The sequence below is a fragment of the Agelaius phoeniceus genome, chromosome 16, assembly GCF_051311805.1.
Source record: "Agelaius phoeniceus isolate bAgePho1 chromosome 16, bAgePho1.hap1, whole genome shotgun sequence".
Taxonomy (NCBI): Eukaryota; Metazoa; Chordata; class Aves; order Passeriformes; family Icteridae; genus Agelaius; species Agelaius phoeniceus.
In genome coordinates this window covers 1,234,428-1,255,331 of record NC_135280.1, presented here as the reverse complement: position 1 = coordinate 1,255,331, position 20,904 = coordinate 1,234,428, and the positions used below count along the sequence as shown (strand labels likewise).

The window sequence follows — 20,904 nt, the reverse complement described above, 5'->3', positions numbered from 1 at the left end:
GAGCTCTGACAGGGCCTGGGGAGCTGCTGGCACTGCCCCTGCCCTGCCAGCCTGCAAGGGAAACCCAGAGAGCTCTGACAGGGCCTGGCGAGCTGCAGGCACCGACCCAGAGGAGCTGGCACTGCCCCTGCTCCTGCCCCTGTCCCTGCTCCTGCCCCTGTCCCTGCTCCTGTCCCTTCTTCTGCTCCTGCCCCTGTCCCTGCTCCTGCCCCTGCCCCTTCTCCTGCTCCTGCCCCTTCCCCTGTCCCTGCTCCTGTCCCTGTCCCTGCTCCTGTCCCTTCTCCTGCCCCTGCCCTTTCCCCTGTCCCTGCCCCTTCTCCTGCTCCTGCCCCTGCTCCTGCTCCTGCCCCTGCCCCTTCTCCTGCCCCTGTCCCTGCTCCTGCCCCTGCCCCTCCCCTGGGGACTCCCATCCTGCTCAGCCCTGCAGCACAAACAGGGTTTGGAGTGACCCAGACTAGTGGGAGGTGTCCCTGGCAAGGGACAAGATGGTCTTTACTGATCACTCCAAACCATTCCAGGATTCTCTGATGGTTCTATGGACCTGCCCTTGCTGCTGTCCCAGCAAGGGTTCCCTGCTCTGGCAGACTGTCCCCAGAACGAGGACAGCTCAGGGATTCCATCAGGCTGGACTGGTGCCTTTGTTCTCTGTGAATTTTTGTGATGTTTAGGGGTTTCTCCTTGGGTGTTTGGGTTCTGTAACATTTAAAGGGATTATTAAAAATTCATGATCAAAATAAAAAGGGGGAATAACTCTGCTGGGACTGGGAACAGCACTGACAAAAGCCACAGCTTCTGTACAAGCCCTGCAAAGCCTGACCTTAGACAGAGGCTCAGCCTTCCGGCAGTTCAGCATCTCAGGAACAATTGGGTGCAGGATAAAACCTGCACAAAGGTTTCCCTGGAGGTCCCAGGAATTATGGGGAGTTTCATGGGAGCTGGGCAGTTGGGAAATTCACTGTGTGTTCGCCAGTGAGCCCCAGTGAAGGTGCTGGCACTGCCACTGTGTCTGTCACTTCAGCTTAAAAACAATCACTAAGAGCTGAAATTCTCACCATTCCAAAGAGGAATTGATTCCAGCATCATTCTGGATAGCTCAAAACACACCAAAGTTAGAAGCCCATGACCCTGGCCAGGTTTCTGCTGCTCCCCCAGTCTGGTGCCCAGCCCCCTGGAAGCAGCAGGGTTCATCCCCTCCCAGCGTGGCTTCCCGGCACTGTGCACAAACAGCTCTAATCTCCACCACGGATCATTTGGGGAAATCTGGTTTCCAGAGGCACTTAGTCCTTGGCCCAAGGCTACGGGACATCGGCCAGGCCACTTTTCCAAAGCTGGGCTCGCTGTTGCTGTCTCTGCAGCTGGTTGGGAAGGTGGCTCTGGTGGGAACATCCAGCCCACACAGCAGAGACGGCCCCACTGCTTCGTCTTCTGATTCTTCCCACATACTGTGACTCAGTTTTGGGCACCATCTTCATTTTCCTGCACTGAAATACCCAGTCCCTCCCACAAGAACTGGCCTGGCCTGCATATCACCACTCACCTAAGTGAGTTAGGAATTTTAAAACTGCCTGCCCACTCTGGGGAGTCTGGGAGCTCCACAATTCAGGCACGCAAAGCCGCTCATGGTCCAAACCACAGCTGAGCCCAGCCCTGGCCAGCAGCACCCCGGGGCAGCAGTGTGGGGTGAAGGGAACCCCTGTGGCAGGATCAGGGGGTGATCAGGAGGAGCAGGGGGCTGGCGGGGGCTCTCACCTGCACACTCAAAGTGCACCTTGGTCTCCAGGGCCCGGAGGGGCCCCTCGGGGGACAGGCGGCAGGACCCCCCCACGGGGGGCTGGTTGGGCAGCAGGTCGATGGAGGCAAAGCCCTCCTCCCCCGTGGTGAGGTCTGTGATGTGCAGGGTGAAGGTGTAGCCCTCGCCATCCCTCAGGGCCCCTGGCCTCAGCACCAGGTTCATCCCTGTGTCGCCGGTGGACGTGGTTGTTCTGTCCAGGATGAGGGACTTGTTCTTGAAGCTGTGAGCTGCCCACCTCTGCAGGGGGAAAGACACCAGAGGTTTGGTTTGAAGCTGAAGTTATGTCCTTAAAATGTTTTCAGATTGAGTCTTTTATAAAAAGTAACAGATTTCTAGTGGGAGCGTCTGCCAAATTTGCAGTTGATAATTCAGCTTTAGTCTTGTGTGCTACAGCAACAAGAACTGGAACCTTTCCAAAATGTCTGGTGGGAATATTTCCACTGTGAGATCTACTTTAGTTTCTGGAATTACATCACCCTCCAACAGAATATTTCATAATACAGAGTACAAAACACAGGAAATAAATGAAGGACTGGTGGAGTCTCCACGGGATACCGTGTTTTATGTGCTTCAAGCTGAACGTGGCCTGGGTGGTTACTGTTAATAGCACAAACCTACAATTGTGATAACAGGAGAAACAGTGAGATAACCAAGTAGAAAATGCCAAGCAAGGACATGCTGGGCTTGCTGGGAGCAACATGACTTCCAGTTCTGAGACTGCTTCACTCCACAGGCTGCAGGGGAAGCTGGAATTAGAGGAGGGCACACGAGGAGAGACTGAACCACCTCTGCTTGAGCCACCAGAATAATGGGCAAAATGCCAATCAGCAGGGAGAAAAACCACTTTACAGGTCTCTTATAGGGAAAAAAAAAAAAGTGGCTTTTGTGTGGAAAGAGCTGGTCACTCATGGCTTTGGCTTAGAATGACCCCACAAGGACTCAGCCAGGCCCACCTGCTGCTGCCTGTGGCCAGGGATTGCTTCCCCTCCTTGTCTCCACAGCAGTTTAGGTCCAGGACCTCACTTCCCTTTCCCTCTCCACCTCTGCCTGCCCCTTCTCCCAGAGCCCCCCAGAGGTGAAGCAAAGCCTTGTGACTTTACCCCAAGCTTGGAGTCGTTGTGACAGTTCTGGCAGGTGCCCTCCAGGTACACATAGGAGCTCTTGCTGACCTCGTAGACAGACTGAGCCTTGCAGGAAACGCACTCCAGGGACACAATAGGGACTCCTCCCCTCTTGATGAACACCTGGGAAGGCAAGAGGCTCCATCAGAAAGTCTGACACCAAAACACAGACACCTAACAGGTAAGGATGCACCCCAGCACCTGGTGCTACAGGGAGGAATTGCTCTGCACCAGCCCAGTGTGTGCTAAGAAACAGCAGGAAGGGATTCCCAAAGGATTTGGGGTCAGATTTAAGCTGCATCTCTGCTCTTACACTGCCCAGTTCCGTCAGTGATTTGCAAGGGCCACCCAACGCCAAGTTGGGATGATCTAGGTTATTCTGGATTTATTTATTTACACTTTTTAACTACATAAATGACTTCTGAAATGTCCCTCTGGTCCCTGGTGCTGAATTCCCAGCAAACCCTGCTTGTGCTGCGAGGTGGGGATGGAAGAACCACCTTGTCCAGGGAGCAGCATGTTGTTCCAAGCTTTCAGCTGGAATCTGACTGCACATCTCCAGACATCCACCACACCTTCCTGGCAGAGCACTCAAGGAGCTCTAGAGGCACCGGTGGCTCAGACACAACAGCAGCTGAACTCTGACTCCTGCGCTCCGTCTAAATTCCTTTAATCCCCGAGGAAATGGGCTTGTCCAGCACTGGACTGAGCCCTCTGCCCTGGCATAATGAGTGTTATGAATTCAAAGACAGTAATGAAGACATTGTTTAACATGGCAGACTCTTAAAAGGGGATAAATATTCCCCAGCCCTGCGCTGGAGCCCCGCTCATCCCGCCAGTATCTGCAGATTTCCTGCGACACTGGGAGCATTGTTTTGTGCTCCTGCATGGAAACCAGATAGTACGGAATGTCCTTGAAAGACTATCAATTTCATTTTTTTCTTTTCATCCCGCAGCTCTGGTTTCAAACCCAGGCTGTAAGAGTTTCCACTTCCAGCCTGAGTCCATCTCCAGTTGCCAACTGCACCGCGATGGAAGTTCCCGACAGGACCTGAGCGGGTGCGCTCGGCCTTGGGATTCATGGGACATAAACAACGTGCCCTGAAAAAATCCTCCCCTAGAAGAGCTTGGAAGGTGAGAAGAGAGGAACTGTTGACAGTAAAACTGAGCCCTGGCTCTTAGGAAGCTCTCTGGGTAAAAGGAGGGCAGAGCTCGTGGCATGTGAAGAGCTGGGAATGCAGAAGAGTGGGATAGGGAGTTTCCTTTCTCCTATAGAAATTTCCTTGGGAAAGGGACTAATTCTTCCCTGTGAGGGTGGGCAGGCCCTGGCACAGGCTTCCCAGAGCAGCTGTGGCTGCCCCTGGATCTGTCCAAGGCCAGGCTGGACAGGGCTTGGAGCAGCCTGGGACAGTGGAAGGTGTCCCTGCCCATGGCGGGGGCGGCACTGGGGGATCTTTAAGGCACTTCCACCCCAACCACCCCATGACTCTGTGCCTCAGAGGTGGCTGTGCCAAGCAGAGAAGGTGACAGCTGTGCGTGGTACGTACGGTTTGGTTGGTGGCCTCAGGACTCATCCCTTCCTTCCTGACAGTGAGGTCGAACGTGTACTCCACATCTGCCTCTAATAGAGCTTTGGAAATTGTGACAATTCCTTCCTTGGCACTGAAATTCAGAGAGCACCCTGCAGCCGAGCTCTGCTTGCAAGGAGAAAAGAACTTTCAAACCCTCCTTGGTAAGGGTGCACATCGGGTTAGTCCACAGCCAAAACATTCAGGTCCACACAGAGTCACTGTCACAGACCTTGCTGTGCAGTGCCACCACTGGGGTGGGAGAAACAGGGCATGTGTGGACAATAAAATACATTATCCTACTCTTCAGGTTAGTAAACAGTAGTTGGAATACTCCTGTATTTCATCTGAGTTTCATATTTGTAGTTTACAGCAATTAATTCTTCATTAAACACCTGACAAACATTGCCAAGCAACACAAAAAGCTCACATTAAACCAAAAAAGTCCAATCCCCACACACTTCAAATTTGCTACTTTGAGACAAAGCTAGAAAACATGACATTGTACAAGCAAAAGAGTTCCACATTCAATCAAAAATGCTGCTGAGGTGGATTCCCATGGGGATTTGCCAGGCAGGTCTCCCTTGCCCTTCCATCAGTGCAGGGTCAGATCCCTGCAGCACGAGGACAGTGACCTGCTGGTGACCACAAGCTGTGGTCACTCGACCTCTCCAAAGTCTAACTTAGCTCCCTGATGGCATTAGAGACATTTAACTGTTAATGGGAGGAGAGGGACCAGAGCCCTGAGCTCCCACGCTGCATCAGCAGCTCTGCAGCACCCTCAGTGCACAGAAACAGCAGCACTGACACCAGGGACCAGAGGCCGAGGGCCAGGGAAGCAGCAATGCCCATGCCTCCCTCCCACAGCCAGCCCCTCTGCCCTGCCCACGGGCACTGCACTGCACCCCGCCTCACACCAATTTCTGTATCATCATCCTGAGCTGAGAACTGAACCTTTGCAACCCTCCTGCCAGAGCAGCTCTGTTAGAGATGCTCACAAAAGCTTCCCTCGACACCATTTCACCCCAGACATGTTTGTGGTGGAGCTGGAGCTCCCAAATGGTCACTCTGGCTGGGCAAGGCTGCTCTTACCTTGGAGGAGGATGTGCAGGACCACTCGTACAACAAGGGGGTTTGTTCTCCATCATCCAAGTTCGGGTCATAGGATTTCTCCCCATCCAGGATTAAGTCCTGGGTGTTGGACCATACACGGTACGACCCCCCATCAATGATTGGGACCAGCTTGCTCGGGATCACAGTCACGTTGGCAAAGATGCTTTTGGACAGCGGGGTGTCTCCAAAGGAGACAATAAACATGAAGCAGTAGTTCCCAACTTCCAGGCCGAGCTTTGGGATAACCAGCTGGGGCCTGTTCACGTCGACGTTAGGCAGCCGGATCCTGCTGGAGTCATCCAAGTTCATGCAGCTGGGTGCTCGGTAGATCTCCCACAGGTGCTCTGTCTGGTACTTGAAGCACCCTCGGAGGTCAATCTGTGCCTCCAGGTAGTTCCTCTGGGATCTCTTCATAACCACCTGTGGTGGCAGGGCCAGCTCCACCTCAGGCTCCTCGCACTCCAGGACTTTGACGGTGACAGTGAGCTGGGCTATGAAGAAGCTGATGAGATTGGTGGCATTCACCTCCACCAGGTAATCCCCCGGGCTCAGGTAGGAATAGTTGGCCACTGCAACCCTGGTGGTTTGAGTGGAAGAGCCATCCCCAAAGCTCCACAAGAACTCAACGCTCCTGCTGCTGGGCACCACCACGGCTTCAAACAGCGCCGTCCTGTTGACAAAGGCATTGGTGGCACTGAGGGACACCTGGACTATGGGGTCCTGCACCTGGATGGTTCTGGTGATGTTGACACTTCCCAAATCATTGAAGGCAGTGAGGTGGATCTCCAGAAGCCCTGCAGCTTCTGGAGCATAGGAAACTCTGTCTCCCGACGCAGCAACCACGGACCGGCCTCGCTCCTTCCACAGGCAGAACTGCCAGGAGAAGGACACGCGGGAGCCGCTGCCCACGCGGGCACTGAAGCTCTTCTCCGTGCCCGTGGGAATGCCCTCCTCGCAGCAGTTCAGCAGCCTGACACCCTGGATGGGCTCCAGGACAGAGATGAGCACCTGGGCGTGGGCGATGCTGATCTGGTTCTGCACGGTCACGGTCACCAGGTAATCGCCGCTCTTGGTGAACTCGTGGCTGTACCTGGAGCCGTTGAGCACCACGGAGTAGTCCCCACTAATGCTCACCAGGTAACTCACAGAGGTACCTGACAGCATCCTGATCTCAAAGGTGACCTGTTCTCCTGGCTCCACCACCTTCTTGCTGGCGACGACTTCCAGGCCTTGAATCCTGTCCAGCACGGAGATGTTCCTGCTGGCCAGAGCCCAGCTGATGTCGTTGGAGGCGTTCAGATGGACCGTGTACCAGCCTGCCGTGGGGAACGTGACTGCCACGGACTGGCCACTCAGTGTGCCATTTGGCACCTCCCACAGCCAGGTCACTTCAGTCCCCCTCTGCAGCTCGCCCTCAAAGACCACCGTGGAGCCTGAGGAGACATACCTACAGTCCAGCTCTGCTGTCCCTATACTCAGCCCCTCGATGACCTCCTCCACACACACAGAAACAGTGGCATTGGTTGAATTCAGCTTGTTTTCTGCTCCCACAATGACCTCAATCATCCCAGGGCTTTGGAAGGAGTGTATAATAAAGGGTTCAGAGGTGACAGGAGAGGAGCCATCCTCCAGGTACCACACGTATGTGACGCCAGTGCCACTGGTTATGGTGGCACTTAGGTTCACAGAGGCATTAACAGCAGCTGGGTTGGGGAAGGCATAGGGCTTTAGGACACCAAGGCTTTCAATGAACTCCAGTGTCCTGTTAGCAGTGGCACAGCCCAGCATGTTGGTGGCCTTCAGGTAGACAGTGTAGTTCCCAGCTTCCAGGATGCTCAAGGGGAAGGTTTTCCCAGTGAAGGTCTGCACAGCATTGCCATCCCTTTGGACCACCCAGCTGTAGGAGATGTTTGTGCCCTCTCTCACCACGGCCTGCAAATGCAGTGTTTTGTTAGTTGGGAAATACAAGTCCTCCACCAGGTCCATGCTGGCCACCTGCAGGCCCTCAATCTGCTCCAGGACGTAGACAAAGATGCTGTCCTGCAGTGAGCTGATCTTGTTCTCGGCCGTCACGATGACGTTGAAGGTGCCCACGGAGCGGAAGGTGTAGGAAATGGTGGAGGAGCCCTGGATGGGAGTGCAGCGATCACAGAGGATCCACGAGTAGCGGATGGCAGTGCCAGCCACCAGGGTGGCCACGAAGCTCACCGAGCCATTCAGTGGCACCACCGTCCTGCTGGCATTGACGGTCAGGCCGAAGAGCCGCCGCTTCACCGTGACGTCGATGGTGGTCTCGTTGGAGCTCACGTCATTCTGCCCCATCACTGTAATGCTATAGTGCCCTGTGCTGTTGTAGGAGTGGGTGGCCACTTGCCCGGGCTGGACAGTGCCATCCCCAAAGTCCCAGCAGTAACTCACTTTGGTTCCATTCATGCTGGCGGAGAACAGGTAGATCTGGTTCAGCTCCAGAACATCCGTCCCGTTGTACTCAATCTTTGCTACCCCAACTGGCTCCTGGACCTCCACAAACGCCGTGTCATTGTTGAAAGAGACATTGTTGGAGACGGTCACTGTGACCAGGAAGACTCCTGTGTTCTTGTAGGTGTAGGTCACTTCAGTCCCACTGGACCTGGTGGACTCGTTGTTGCCGAAATCCCAGCGGTAGCGGTACTGGTAGGGAGGCACGGCACTGACCTGGAAGGAGGCCTCTTCCCCGAGCCTCACAAAGCGTTTGGAGGGGAGGAGGGTGACATTGAGGATCTCTGGCTCCACACAGACACTGGTGAAGTAGTTAGCCTTGTTAAAGCTGCTGGAGAGGGTCAGGGTGAGCGGGAACGTCCCGCTCCGGGTGAAGTTGTGCATCACCACAGGGTCCCCGCTGACTGTGACATTGGAGGAGCCGTCTCCAAAAGTCCAGTCAAAGATGTACTCCTCAGGATTCCCCGTCACGTAGGCGGTGAGCTGCACGTCGGGGTGCTCCAGGATGCAAGAAGTAGGCTCTATTTTGAGTATTTCCAGGACAAATATCCGGACAGGAACTGCCTGGGAGACAGAGTTCACAGGATTCATGGCTGTCACGTTCACGGTGCAGTTGATGTCCTTTACGTACACGTGTTCCACCACTGGCACCTGACTCCTCAGCACTGTCCCGTCACCCATGTCGAAGATCCAGGTGATGCTGTCCCCAGTGTGCACAGAGGCGTTGACGGTGACAGCTGCCCCCTGCTCTGCAGCCTCGTCGGCGGAAACGCGCAGCCCTGTTATCTCCTCGAACACCTGGTAGCACTCCACGGTGTCCACGCTGCTCACGATGTTGTTGGCTGTCACGGTGACGTTGTACACCCCTCGGTGGGGGTAGCTGTGGGTCGCTGTGGGCTGGGGCTCTGTGAGCAGGGAGGAGCTGTCCCCAAAGTCCCAGGTGTACAGCACGCCGTACGGGGACGGCAGGGCAGTGGCTCGGAAGGTGACCGGCCGGCCCACCACCAGAACATCCTCCTCTGCCTCCACCTGCACGGCAATCAGGGGGCTGTGAACCTGGACTGGGCTCAGGTGGGTGAGGTTCTCGTACTGGTTGGACACAACAACCATCAGGGCATATTCTCCTGCATTGGGAGAGAGCAGAGCAAGGGCAGGGTGAGGACATGCCTGACAACAGGGGCTGCAGTGTGCTCCTGTGCTGTGCCCACTCTGGGCTGCCCTGCTCCAGCCCAGGACCAGCAGGAATTGCACCAGGTCGTGTGTATGGGGACCAGCATCAAGAAAGGAGCCAGTCCAACAGGTAGAGATAAAAGATTTTCTTCCTGCTCACCCACAGAACAGACCTTTCCTGCTGCCCACCCCTCCCATCAGCTTGGGGCTCACCTGCCCCTCATCCTTCTGCTGAGACTGCCCAAAAAGGGGCTGAGTGTGGTGGACCTGCTGCTTACAGCACAGCCAAACTTCCCTGGGAAACCGGGTTAGAGAGGATGGCAACTGCTGGACATTTCCAGTCGCTCTGGCTGTCTGCTCAGGAACCAGGCAATGATTCCCAAGCCCTGGTTGTTTTGGAAGGTGCCTTGTACACCCCTCATAGCAAAAATGCCTGAGCCACTTCTTCCCCAAAAAGCCCTGTTGAGCATACCTGGGTCTTGGTAGATGTGTGAAACATTGTGCTCAATGACAACCTCATGGACATTGGGATCAGGAACAAGGAAAGACTTGTTGTAGGGAGGTTTGAACAGGTAGGTCTCCTGGACACCATCTCCAAAATCCCACCTGGAGAAACAGGCAAACCACGTTACACTGCACAACAGGAGAATCCAAGAAATCTCAGAGGAATCCTGGCTTGTCTTTCAGGTCAGGGCTGGGTTCTCCAAAAAAAACCACAGGAAACAGAATGCCAAGTATCAAAGCAGCAGCTGTGCTGAGAGGAGGAAGAGGAAGAACCCAAATTAAAGCAGTGTCAGAACACTTTCAATGGAAAGGATTTCAGCCTGAATTACAGGTGTGTGACTGACCCCCACTCACAGAGATTTCACAGAACTAAACAGCAGCTGAGAGGGACCAGCTGGCCCTGGGAAGAGAAACTGTGCAGGCAAGGTTAGATGTGCACAGAAGGACCCTAATTGTGGGCAAGCAGCACAGAACTCACAGGAACAGAGCCTCCACAGCCGAGTCCACGTGCACCCGGGCGCTGAACTCCACACTGCTGTTCTGGGGCACCACTGGCAGGGCCCCCACCACGCTCAGGTTCCTCATCCTGTTCATCATCTCCACCGTCACGTTGTAGTTGACTGTGAAGTTGCTGACGTGGTTGGAGGCGGTGAGCTGGGAAGGACAGTGGGACAAAGAATGGGTTTGGGGTCCCCTTGCTGCCCTCAAGAGTGGGGTTTGCTGGACTGAAGCACCACTGGGCAAGTGAGCAGGTCAGGGCAGAGAAAGTGGCTACGTGTTCAGCTCTACAGCCAGTCTGAGGAAGGACAGGACAGCTACAGCAAAAGGACAAAGAGAGGAGCTTCTCATCCTGAGCCTCTGAACGTGCCAGCTGCCCCTTTGCCTGCTCCGTGAAGCTCCAGCTGCTGAGCACAGGCACCTGCTGCCACCAAGGGGACAGGAGCCACCCAATTTCCTCAGGAGAGTGGCAGAAAAAGGCTTCAAGCACAGAGCAGGGAGGGGAGAGGCTCATAAAACCAAGCACACCAAGGGCAGCCCCAGGATCTTGGTGTGGTGGGCACAGAGAGGGACAGCAAGGCTGGGCAGAGGAGGGAAAGAGACACAAGAGACTGAAGAGACATGACAGCAGAGCAGAATCCTCATGGTTTCCTAGGTATGTAACACTGACAGAGCATCTTCACCTTCTCACCTGCAGCAGAGCTGAGCTGCTGGTTTGAGTGGCTCAAACCCACTGGGACAGACCTCCTACCCCAGCAGGGAGGAGCAGCTCGTGCCTGGGCTCCTGTGGATGTGCTGCACTGAACCCAGAGCCCCCCAGGCCAACAGCACCTTGGCAGCTCTGCAGGTGAAAGCAGCCCAGGCTCTCAGCACAGTGCTTCACCCAGCAAATTAGTGCTGCACCCAGCAAATTAGTGTAAGCATGGCCTCAGGGCTGGGCTGGGGTCTGCTCAGCAGGCCAGGAGACACCCTGAGAGCAGATCCAGCACCTTGGACCAGAGCAGGGCATGACACACAGGTGTGCTGGCCAGAGATCAGCTCCTGCCCCACAGCACACAGCTCCCCTGGCCCAGGCTCTGCTCCATCCTTCAGGGGCCAGGGCAAACCCCAGCACTCCAGTCTGCACCAGGAGAAAGAGAGCAGGACAGAGAACACAGGAGCTCGTGGGAGAAGCTTTGGCCTGCCTATGGAAGTCTTATGATGCACCCTGCCTCTGCCAGGTTCTGAATCCAGATTTCCTGCCTGCCAGAGCAGGGGCTCCCTGCTAATTCCTGCTGGGGAGGGAGGGAGGAGGGGGAAACACAGACACTGCATGAACAGAAAGGGGAGCTTGGGGAAAAGAGGAGCAAGCACAGAGGAGGAACACAGCACAGCAACGTAGGAGTAGAAGAAACTATTTGCATTTGCAAGAGCAGCTCCGTGAGAAACAGCAAACGAGCACAGTGAAAACCTCAGCTCAACTCTGCCTTCTCTCCCTGCTGCTTTTCCTGAGGAGTTTGTGGGATGGGATGGAAAGCCAGGGGTGAAATGGTGTCATGGGAAAGGCCTTGGCTTACCGAGAGCTTGTACACAGCTGGGCTTTGGTAGATAACGTTGAAGACAACATTGTAAAAAGTGAAAGATGGCTTATCATCTACTGTCCATCGGAAAGTCACATCTGACCCAGCCTCCATCACAGGGATGTAGCTCTGAAAGGCACGAGAACATTTCACACTAGTGCAAGAGAAAAGCATGCCCAGCACCTCCCAGGAGACCTCCAGCTGAACTGGAGAGGGAGCAGAGCCAGACTGGGAGGCTCCCACAGCTGCAGTGCCCTCAGGGCATGGCACAGAGGTGACAGATCATCTGTGGATCTGCTGCTGATGGAGAAATGCAGGCCCTGACTCCATAAATCCCCAGCAGAGCTGGGAGCAGACCCCACGCTCCCTGCTCCCACAGCCCAGCACTCTGCTCTTGTGATCAGGTCCCTCTTGCTGACTAAAAAAACTTCTGAAATCTCTGCAGAAACAGCCTGGCTTTAGCTACACCTGTAAGCTGAGCCTCTGACCCTCGTCCAAGGATGGTGCCTGACCCAAAGCCTGAAGGGGCTGGACAGGGCAGGTCCCTCCTCACTCCAGCAGTGCCTCCTGAGCAGCCTGTGGCAGCAGGAAGGGTGAGACTGAGAGGTGCAGGCACAGGATCTGCCAGAAGCAGCCAGAGCTTGTACAGAGCATTTGGGGCAGTTACTGAGCAGCTTCCCAGGGCTGTAGCTCTGGGGATGGGGCACTGGAAAAAACAAGACTGCAAACACCACCAGAGGAACTCCAAGACTTGGAGGGGGTGGAACATCTCTACAGCTTCAGCCAGCTGGTGTAAGGATTAAGCAGAGCAAATCTGAACACCTCAAGGAATGACTACCTGGACAAGGCAAAACAAGGTAAGCACTGGCCTTTCCTAAGGCCTCCGGTGTCCTGGGGCACTGGACAGGCAGTGATCCCTCTCAGGAGGCACTGCCTTGCCTCAGGGGCTGCAGGGGGACGTGCAGCTGAGCTGCCCTCCTGCTGGACAGTACCAGTGCTGGTGCCACATGCTGTGCCTGCAGCAGCGCACGGCCTGGCAGCTTAGCAGCAAGCAGTGCCCCCCTGCCCCGAGGCAAACACACCCTGAGAGCCCCAGGGCAGGGACAAACCCCGCCAGGGGAGGGAGGGAAGGGTCCAGAGCAGCGGCAAACGAGCACTCACCACGCGTGTGTTCAGCAGCACTCTGCTCTCGGGGTCGGGGGTGGCCCTCAGCCCGCGGATGGGCTCCTCCACCTTCACGGTGACCGTGATGTTCTGGGAGCTCACCGCGTTCTCTGCCACCAGCACGTGGGTGCTGAGGCCCTCGCCGAGGCCGCGCAGCTGCAGCACAGCAAACCAGGTGTCGTTGTTGTCCCTGGCGCACAGCGCGGCCAGGGCCGCCGGGCAGGTGGCCACGAAGGGCACGCTGCGGTTGTCCCCGAGGCAGCTGGCCGTGGCGTTGACCCCTGAGGACAGCTTGAGCAGCAGCCAGGTGTGGTTGGTGGGCAGGTACACCCTGGAGCCCTGCGGGGCCGGGTGCAGCACGCGCAGGCCGGACACGCGCGATGCCACGCGGAAGGAGCAGGACAGGTTGGCACGGAAGAGCCCGTTGTCCACGCTGGCACGGAGCCTGTAGTGCCCGGGCTGCTCCAGCCCCGCGTTGCTGGGGCTCAGCACTGGCACCAGCTGCTCCTCGGCGTAGCGCACGCGCACGGGGCACGCCGTGCTGCCAGCCCCGGGGGCACCCACGGGGCTGGGGGACAGCCCCAGGGCCCACCCTGAGGAGTTCCTGCTGGCCACGGAGGTGGCGCTGCGCTGGCACTGCAGGAACGAGCCCGGGGCTGCGTTGTGCTGGATGCTGAAGACGTCCCCAGGCCTGACAAAGATGTTTTCTCTGCTGAATGTGACCTGCAGAGAGAGGAGAGGGGTTTGGGTTAAAGGCTCACGTTAAGAGCAGCCAGCAGCCAGCTCCTGCCTGGGCACAATGCTGGACTTCCTGCCAGGTGGGACCAACAGAACAGGTGCAGATCCCAACACAGCACGGGGAGACCTGTCACCACTCCACCCTCCTTGGCCTCTCTGAATCAAATGTGCCAACAGAGCAATCAGCTTTATGCTCCATCTCCACTGTGCTAATGCCACGCTCGTGGAATCTGCACAGCCTTGTCATGGAAACATGGAATGCTTTGGGTGGGAAGGGACCTTAAAACCCATCCTGAACCTTAAAACCCATCCTGTTCCACCCCCTGTCATGGGCAGGGACACCTTCCAGCATGCCAGGCACAGCAGGGCACTGCAGGGAGCCCACAGCCCATGCACCACTGGGCACGTCCCTTCATTCCAATGGACTTGAGTGGCTCCATCTGCCACAGGGGAACAACCCAAAGTCACCCAAAGCCCCCAGGAGAAAACCGCCCCACCCCACCACTGGTCCCAGCAGTAACCACTGACCTGGTACTGGGAAGAGGGGCCAGCTGGCACCATAAAGAGGAACTCCTTGAGGAGCTCATAGCTGGGCTGGCTGGTGTTGGGCTGCAGGGAGCCGGGGGCAGGGCTGCTGCCAAAGGAGCTGTTGGCACACTCGCTCCCATTGCAGCAGCTGTCGAGGGATGAGCACAGATTTGTCAAAGGACACCACTGGAAACCAGGAGGACACTCCAGCAGGGTCCAGTTCCCATCATCCTGAGCACTGGGGAATGGTTCTGTAGCATTGCTTTCCTCCTGGTAGTCTGGAAGAAGTGAAAGAGAAATCAGTGATAACCACTCTGGTGAGTAACACTATTAATGCACTCCTCTGCTCCAAATTCACCCTTTTTTCCTTTTTGGTGATGGCTTTACTCTTAGAAAAAGCTGCAACTGCAGCACATCCTGCTGCTACATAAATGTCCTCTTTTACTGGAAAAATCCACCAAGATCATTAAACCCAAAGTTGTCTCTTTTCCAATGAGAACGTACCAATTTGCAATCTGAAAGGATCTGTGCTACAGCAAAAGCCAGTCCAAGTGAAAGCAAGAGCTGGCCTTGACATTGAAAACACATTAAGCAACTTTTCTGAAGTTAATGTTTCCATGTCAAAGTATCAGCTTGTCAGTGTCAGAAAAGATCCTTTTGTAACCAGCCAACACCACGGCTACAACAAACATTCTGCTGCAGAATTAATTGTTGCCAAAACTGTGACTGTTGAGCTGTTGTACAAGGAATAAAACGCTTTTTAGATTATCTCATCCATCAGGAAGAAATGGGCTCAGGAAAATGTTCTTCCTTGTTAACCCGTGGGGCCAGATGGACCAGAACACATTCCCGTTTGACATGTGTCTCCACAAGGCAAAAAGTACAGCTCAGAAGATTAATGAGCTTCTCCACATGGTCCTTACACTCACACTCTCCTCATGCATGGAGAGAGGTTTCTCCCTGTTATTTTCTCTAGGACAACCACTGCTCCAAGGCTGTGGATCCCACACTTTGATCTCCTCCAGAAACAGAACCAAACCTCTGAGCCTTTAAGGCTCAGAGGAGCAGAGGGGCCACAAGGCCAGCCCCAGTTTGATGGCGTCACCTCCAACAACCCCACAGGCGCTGAGGAGCAGCCTCACCTTCTCCATCCACCCGTCTGTGCAGCTGGAACCTCGCTTGGACGGGCTGGTGCAGCTCCTGTGCCACGAACTCCAGGGCGGTGAGGAAGCCCTGGTGCCTGAAGGGCAGCTCTGGGAACTGCAGCACCTGCAGAACACGCACAGCTCTCACCTGCCCGCGCCCCCAGGGCTCCCTGGGCAGCCCAGGAGGAGCAGGCCCCCCTCACCTCCTCAGCCTGCCACGGCTCTGCTGCCACAGCCTCGCTCACGTTCCTCAGGGCCTCCTGTGGGGCCAGCTCAGCGTCCCCCTCAAAGAAGTTCTCGGCGTTCAGGAGAACTCCTGCTTGCAAAGGAAATGTTGGAACAAAGCTGTGAGACCCAGCGGGGCCTGAGGCCATTCCCTCCACCCGGTGAGGCTGCAGCAGGGCTTGCACCACTCAGGAGAGCAGCAGCTCCATAAGCCTGTATCTTCCTTCTCCTTACAGGTATCTTGATTTCTCTCTCATCCAGCACAAATAACATTTGCATTTGCAACGTTCAGCAATTTTGACTTCTAGGAACTGTGCAAGTAATTCTCCCTTCCACCAACTAATGATTTGCCTGGAATTTCTGAGCACCAGGTGCGCCCTCTCATCCTCCCTGTGCCCCTGGACTTCCTGGGCAATGTGGCCACGACCAACTGGTTTCCAACAGTGGCAAACACTGCTCTGGGGACTGGCCAGCTGCTGCTGCCCCTCTGACCAGGCCAGTGCCCTCTCTGGCCACGGCTTTTCCTTCTTAAATAAACCTTCTCCCCTGTTTCATGTCCATCCTCCTTCTCTTTCTCATTTCCTACACCGGCGTGGAAGATTTGGAAAGCTGAATAACTACAAACCTGCACGGCACATCACACCTCACCTAATCAACTTCTGAGCCATTCCAACACCTCCCAAAATACACAGTGGAGGACACCAAGCCACCAAGGCAGCAGCACAGCCTCAGATCCTGGCAGCAGCAGAGACTGCTCAAATAAGAGGGAAAAGCTATTTCCAGTGCTTTGCCTCAGAACTTTGCTCCCCTCTCTCCTGCTCATGGCAAAGACTGGAGCAAGCCAAACTCTTCCTTTTGGGCTGAAGCTGGGTTTCTAGAAGCTGGGTTTGGGAATATTGCTGCGAGTCACACTCGTTCTGTGGCGATGCCCTGGAGGAGCCCCTCCACACACCCCTCTTTTTCCCCCTCTATCCCTCTTTTTCCACAGCAGGGGCAGGGAGGGGAGCCCTGGCCAGCCCTGGTGGCAGCAGCAGGGCCCACCTGGTGGCTTGTACTCGCAGACATAGCTGTGCTTGGCCATGCACAGGTCGGTGTTGCACTGCCCCGTGGGGCCCATGCGCACGCAGTGGTCGGCGTTGGAGGGATGGGGCTCTCCTGGCAGCCAGTTCTGACAGCTCTCCAGATTAAATCCTTCCCCTCTCTGCTGCGCTCCAGAGCTTGCAAAATCATTGAATCCAATCCAGACATCGAGGCTCCTGCAAAAAAGGGGAAAAAAAAAAAAAAACAAGAAGGAAGGGGGAGGGGGGATTTCAGGAAATCATGAGTATTAGAAAGAGCTGGGACAGCTGCCATCTATGGTTCTCTCTAAAAATATTAACAAAATAACAGCAACTCCATCGGGGTGCCACAGGCTGCGGTTCTTGGAGCCTTTTAATTACTGAAGGGTTTCAGTATCCACTGTACCAGCAGAACCTCAGGAACTACCCCTCCACAGCACAGCACAGCACCACTCCCCTCCAGCCTTCCCCCAAGAGCCTGGCGAGGGTGGGCAGGCCCTGGCACAGGTGCCCAGGGAAGCTGTGGATGCCCCTGGATCCCTGGAAGCATCCAAGCCAGGTTGGACAGGGCTTGGAGCAACCTGGGATAGTGCAAAGTGGAAAGGGGTGGAACTGGATGAGTTTTAAGATCCCTCTCAACCCAAAGCATTCCATGATTCCATGGTTCAGGTTGACTTGCACTCTGTCACCAAATGACCCTCCCAGACTCTGCCTTGAGTCATCATCCAGGATGGATGATCTGGTCACATAGATCTGCCAGGGAAAGCTGAATCCCTCAGGAAATTTGTGCTTTTGCTGTGCACACCTGGGGGATTCACCACCAGCCCATTCTCCCCGGCAGGGGGGACTGGCCCCAGTGCAGGATTAAAGCTCAGCAGTGCCAGGTCTGGGAGCTCTCCTGGATGCTGATGAGCTCCTCAGGCACCATGGAAAGGCAGCAGCCAGAGGGGACAAGCAGAGGCTGGAGCACTGCAGGCACATGAACCCCACACACGCTGCCAGGCTCCTTCAGGAGATGAAATGTCCCTGCCCCATTTGGAAACTGGCTCAGTCCCAGCAGAGACCCCGGTGGAAAGTGCTGAGAGGTCTCTCACGGCCACAAAGAGCCTGGAGAGCTGTTTCTAATCTCACCCAGCAGAAAGGGAGGCATTTGTTCCATATTAACTTCTATTAACTTCTCCATATGAACACCCTGCACCCTCCCAAGCTGTCAGCTCCTCCACACGCCCTCCTGCAGGTGGAAATCAATCCAGCCCTGCCCTTGCCTGCCCCAGAATGCTCCCAGGGTGGTACCACAGCTCTGCAAGGCAGACTGGGGAGATAACTGGTGCTAACTGGTGCCTCTCCACCCCCAGGCTCACGCCAGATGAAATGATTCATAAGGTCATGCTGAAAAACGATGACAAAAATAACTTGTTCCATGAATCAGTAGTTTTCACTGCAAATGAGATTAAAAAATAAATAAGGGCTGTGTTCTGCTCCTGAACCACTGGCAGGGAATGAGGGAGAGCAGGGTAGGAAACCGCCTGCCTGCTGCCATCAGGAAAACTCAGCGGAGATTTTCCTCTTCTAATTCCAGCTATGATCTAACTGCGAGTCATCAGGAAAAAAAAAATCAAAAAGAAAGAAAGGAATAACTAAAAGACAAGCTGCTGGCTGGCTCCCACCCTGCCCCACTGCCCAGCCCATTCCACTGCAGGGGAAACAGGAGGATTCTGACCAACCTTTTTTTAAAGCAAGATGTGAGCTCTCCTCTGCCTCTGGGGAAGGACTGAGCTGCCCTGCCGGGGCAGGAGGAGCAGAACAAGCCTGGGGAGGCTTGGGAGGGCAGAGGGGCTCTCAGTGCTGCCCAGAAAGTGGGGTCCCCTGGATGGTCCCATCCTCTGCTTCTGGCAGGCAGGGAGGGACCAGCCCAGCACACGCTGCTCTGGGGAGCATCCCACACCTGCAGCAAGGCAGAGGAGACTGCCCAGTGCCCTAATGGGAAACAGCCTCCTGCTTCTGCCATCTTCCCATCTATGGAAACTATGGAAGAAGCTGCATGCTCCAAAAGCCTGCAGCTCGGCCCATTCGCCTTTTATCAGCAGGGAAATCACATCCTGGAGCTGCCTCCTTGGTGTTTATCTGCAGGGATTAATAAAATAAACACATGGGCTGGAGGGGGCTGGGGAGCAGAGGCTGTGGGGCAGCAGCTGGGGAACAGCCTGGTGGCTTCAGCAGCTCCACACGCGATTCCTGCACATCCCTGCAGCCATGGCCAGCTCCTTGCCACATCCCAGCAGCCATGGCCTGGTCCTTGTCACATCCCAGCGGCCATGGTCACCTCCCTGTCACATCCCAGCAGCCATGGCCAGGTCATTGTCACATCCCTGCAGCCATGGCCAGGTCATTGTCACATCCCAGCGGCCATGGTCACCTCCCTGTCACATCCCAGCAGCCATGGCCAGGTCATTGTCACATCCCAGCAGCCATGGCCACCTCCTTGTCACATCCCTGCAGCCATGGCCAGGTCATTGTCACATCCCTGCAGCCATGGCCAGCTCCTTGTCACATCCCTGCAGCCATGGCCTGGTCCTTGTCACATCCCAGCGGCCATGGCCAGGTCATTGTCACATCCCTGCAGCCATGGCCACCTCCTTGTCACATCCCTGCAGCCATGGCCAGGTCATTGTCACATCCCTGCAGCCATGGCCAGGTCATTGCCACATCCCAGCAGCCATGGCCAGGTCATTGTCACATCCCAGCGGCCATGGCCAGGTCATTGTCACATCCCTGCAGCCATGGCCAGGTCATTGTCACATCCCTGCAGCCATGGCCACCTCCTTGTCACATCCCTGCAGCCATGGCCAGGTCCTTGTCACATCCCTGCAGCCATGGCCACCTCCTTGTCACATCCCTGCAGCCATGGCCAGGTCATTGTCACATCCCTGCAGCCATGGCCACCTCCCTGCCACATCCCAGCGGCCATGGCCAGGTCATTGTCACATCCCTGCAGCCATGGCCAGGTCATTGTCACATCCCTGCAGCCATGGCCACCTCCTTGTCACATCCCTGCAGCCATGGCCAGGTCCTTGTCACATCCCTGCAGCCATGGCCACCTCCTTGTCACATCCCTGCAGCCATGGCCAGGTCATTGTCACATCCCAGCAGCCATGGCCACCTCCCTGTCACATCCCAGCAGCCATGCCCAGCTCCTTGCCACATCCCATGCCCAGCTCCTCACCGTGTGAGGGACAGCCTCCCTTGCCCAGAGCAGGGAACACACGTTTGCAATCGGAGGATGCAGCCCCGTGTGAGGGAACAGGGCAGGGGGACAGCCTGGGAAGAAGGAGCTGCCAGCCCTGGAGCCAGAGCGCTCAAAGCCCACGTCACACGCAGCTGCTGCCTTCCATGTGCTTTCTGGGATGTGTTTGTGAGGAGCCCGTGTCCCACAGCTGCAGCTGGGAGTGCTGACAAGGGCTGTCAGGCCCTGGGAGCTCTCCTGGTTGTGCTCCCTCCCCCGGAATGGCTGGAGAAGGGGCGCTCAGAGGGGCGGGTTCAATCAAAGGCTGACACTTGCAGCACTCTCTGTTTATAAAGGCCAGTGCTGAGGTGGAACAGATGCTGCTGGAGAGGAGCACTGCTGCTTCCCAGGGTGAGAGACAGGAGGGGAAAGGGGCTGGGCTTTGGGCTGCAGCCGTGTCTAAGGGCACAGGATCCCTTTTCACATTTCAGAGGCATCCACAGGCACAAACACAGGGTACACAAAGCCCACCAATCCCTCAATTCCCAGTGTGATTTCCAGCCATTCTGCCCCATTCCTCTTCTTCCCTCCACAGCCTTTAAGGAAAGAAGCCAAGTCCAGAAGGGTTCGAGCTCCGCTCGTTCCCCCTCTCCCTCAGCAGCCTCACCCCCACCAACTCCTCATACCCAGATCCCTCTGCCCTCAGGAAGGCAAAACCCATGCCCAGGTGATGCCAGCCCCTGCCCTGCCCACTCACCTGATGACATGAGCAACCAGGAAGCTCTGGATGTCGGGGCTGCTGACAAAGGCCAGGTCCCCGTTGCCCAGCTCCTGGCAGTGCCGCTGCGCCTCCAGCCACTCCGCCTTCTCCACCACCAGCTGGTAGCAGTGGTTGTTCCCCGGGAAAACCAAGCCCTCAGGGGGGCACATGGGGTGAACTGCTGCAGAAAGAACACAGGGGTGATGTCCTCTCTGCGAGCCACACAGCCCAGCCCAGCCTGGGCAGAGAGGCTGCAGGAG

General features: G+C 55.9%; 1 protein-coding gene across 2 annotated transcripts in view; it reads right to left on the bottom strand.

Annotated features, from left to right (window-relative positions):
- The window catches only part of PKD1 (polycystin 1, transient receptor potential channel interacting), an 84,001-nt gene that overhangs the window by 24,685 nt on the left and 38,412 nt on the right, over nt 1–20,904 (bottom strand). Inside the window, exons 6-18 of one of the 2 annotated variants that reach the window (XM_077186670.1) lie at nt 20,642–20,825; nt 16,645–16,859; nt 15,582–15,694; nt 15,376–15,502; nt 14,234–14,511; nt 12,965–13,690; nt 11,801–11,932; nt 10,225–10,400; nt 9,715–9,848; nt 5,574–9,196; nt 4,461–4,607; nt 2,893–3,036; nt 1,750–2,029 (exon numbers count right to left, since the gene is read on the bottom strand). In XM_077186670.1, the coding sequence (XP_077042785.1) occupies nt 1,750–2,029; nt 2,893–3,036; nt 4,461–4,607; nt 5,574–9,196; nt 9,715–9,848; nt 10,225–10,400; nt 11,801–11,932; nt 12,965–13,690; nt 14,234–14,511; nt 15,376–15,502; nt 15,582–15,694; nt 16,645–16,859; nt 20,642–20,825 (6,279 nt within the window). The remainder of the gene's footprint in view (nt 1–1,749; nt 2,030–2,892; nt 3,037–4,460; nt 4,608–5,573; nt 9,197–9,714; nt 9,849–10,224; nt 10,401–11,800; nt 11,933–12,964; nt 13,691–14,233; nt 14,512–15,375; nt 15,503–15,581; nt 15,695–16,644; nt 16,860–20,641; nt 20,826–20,904) is intronic. The other variant, XM_077186671.1, reaches the window with a different exon arrangement.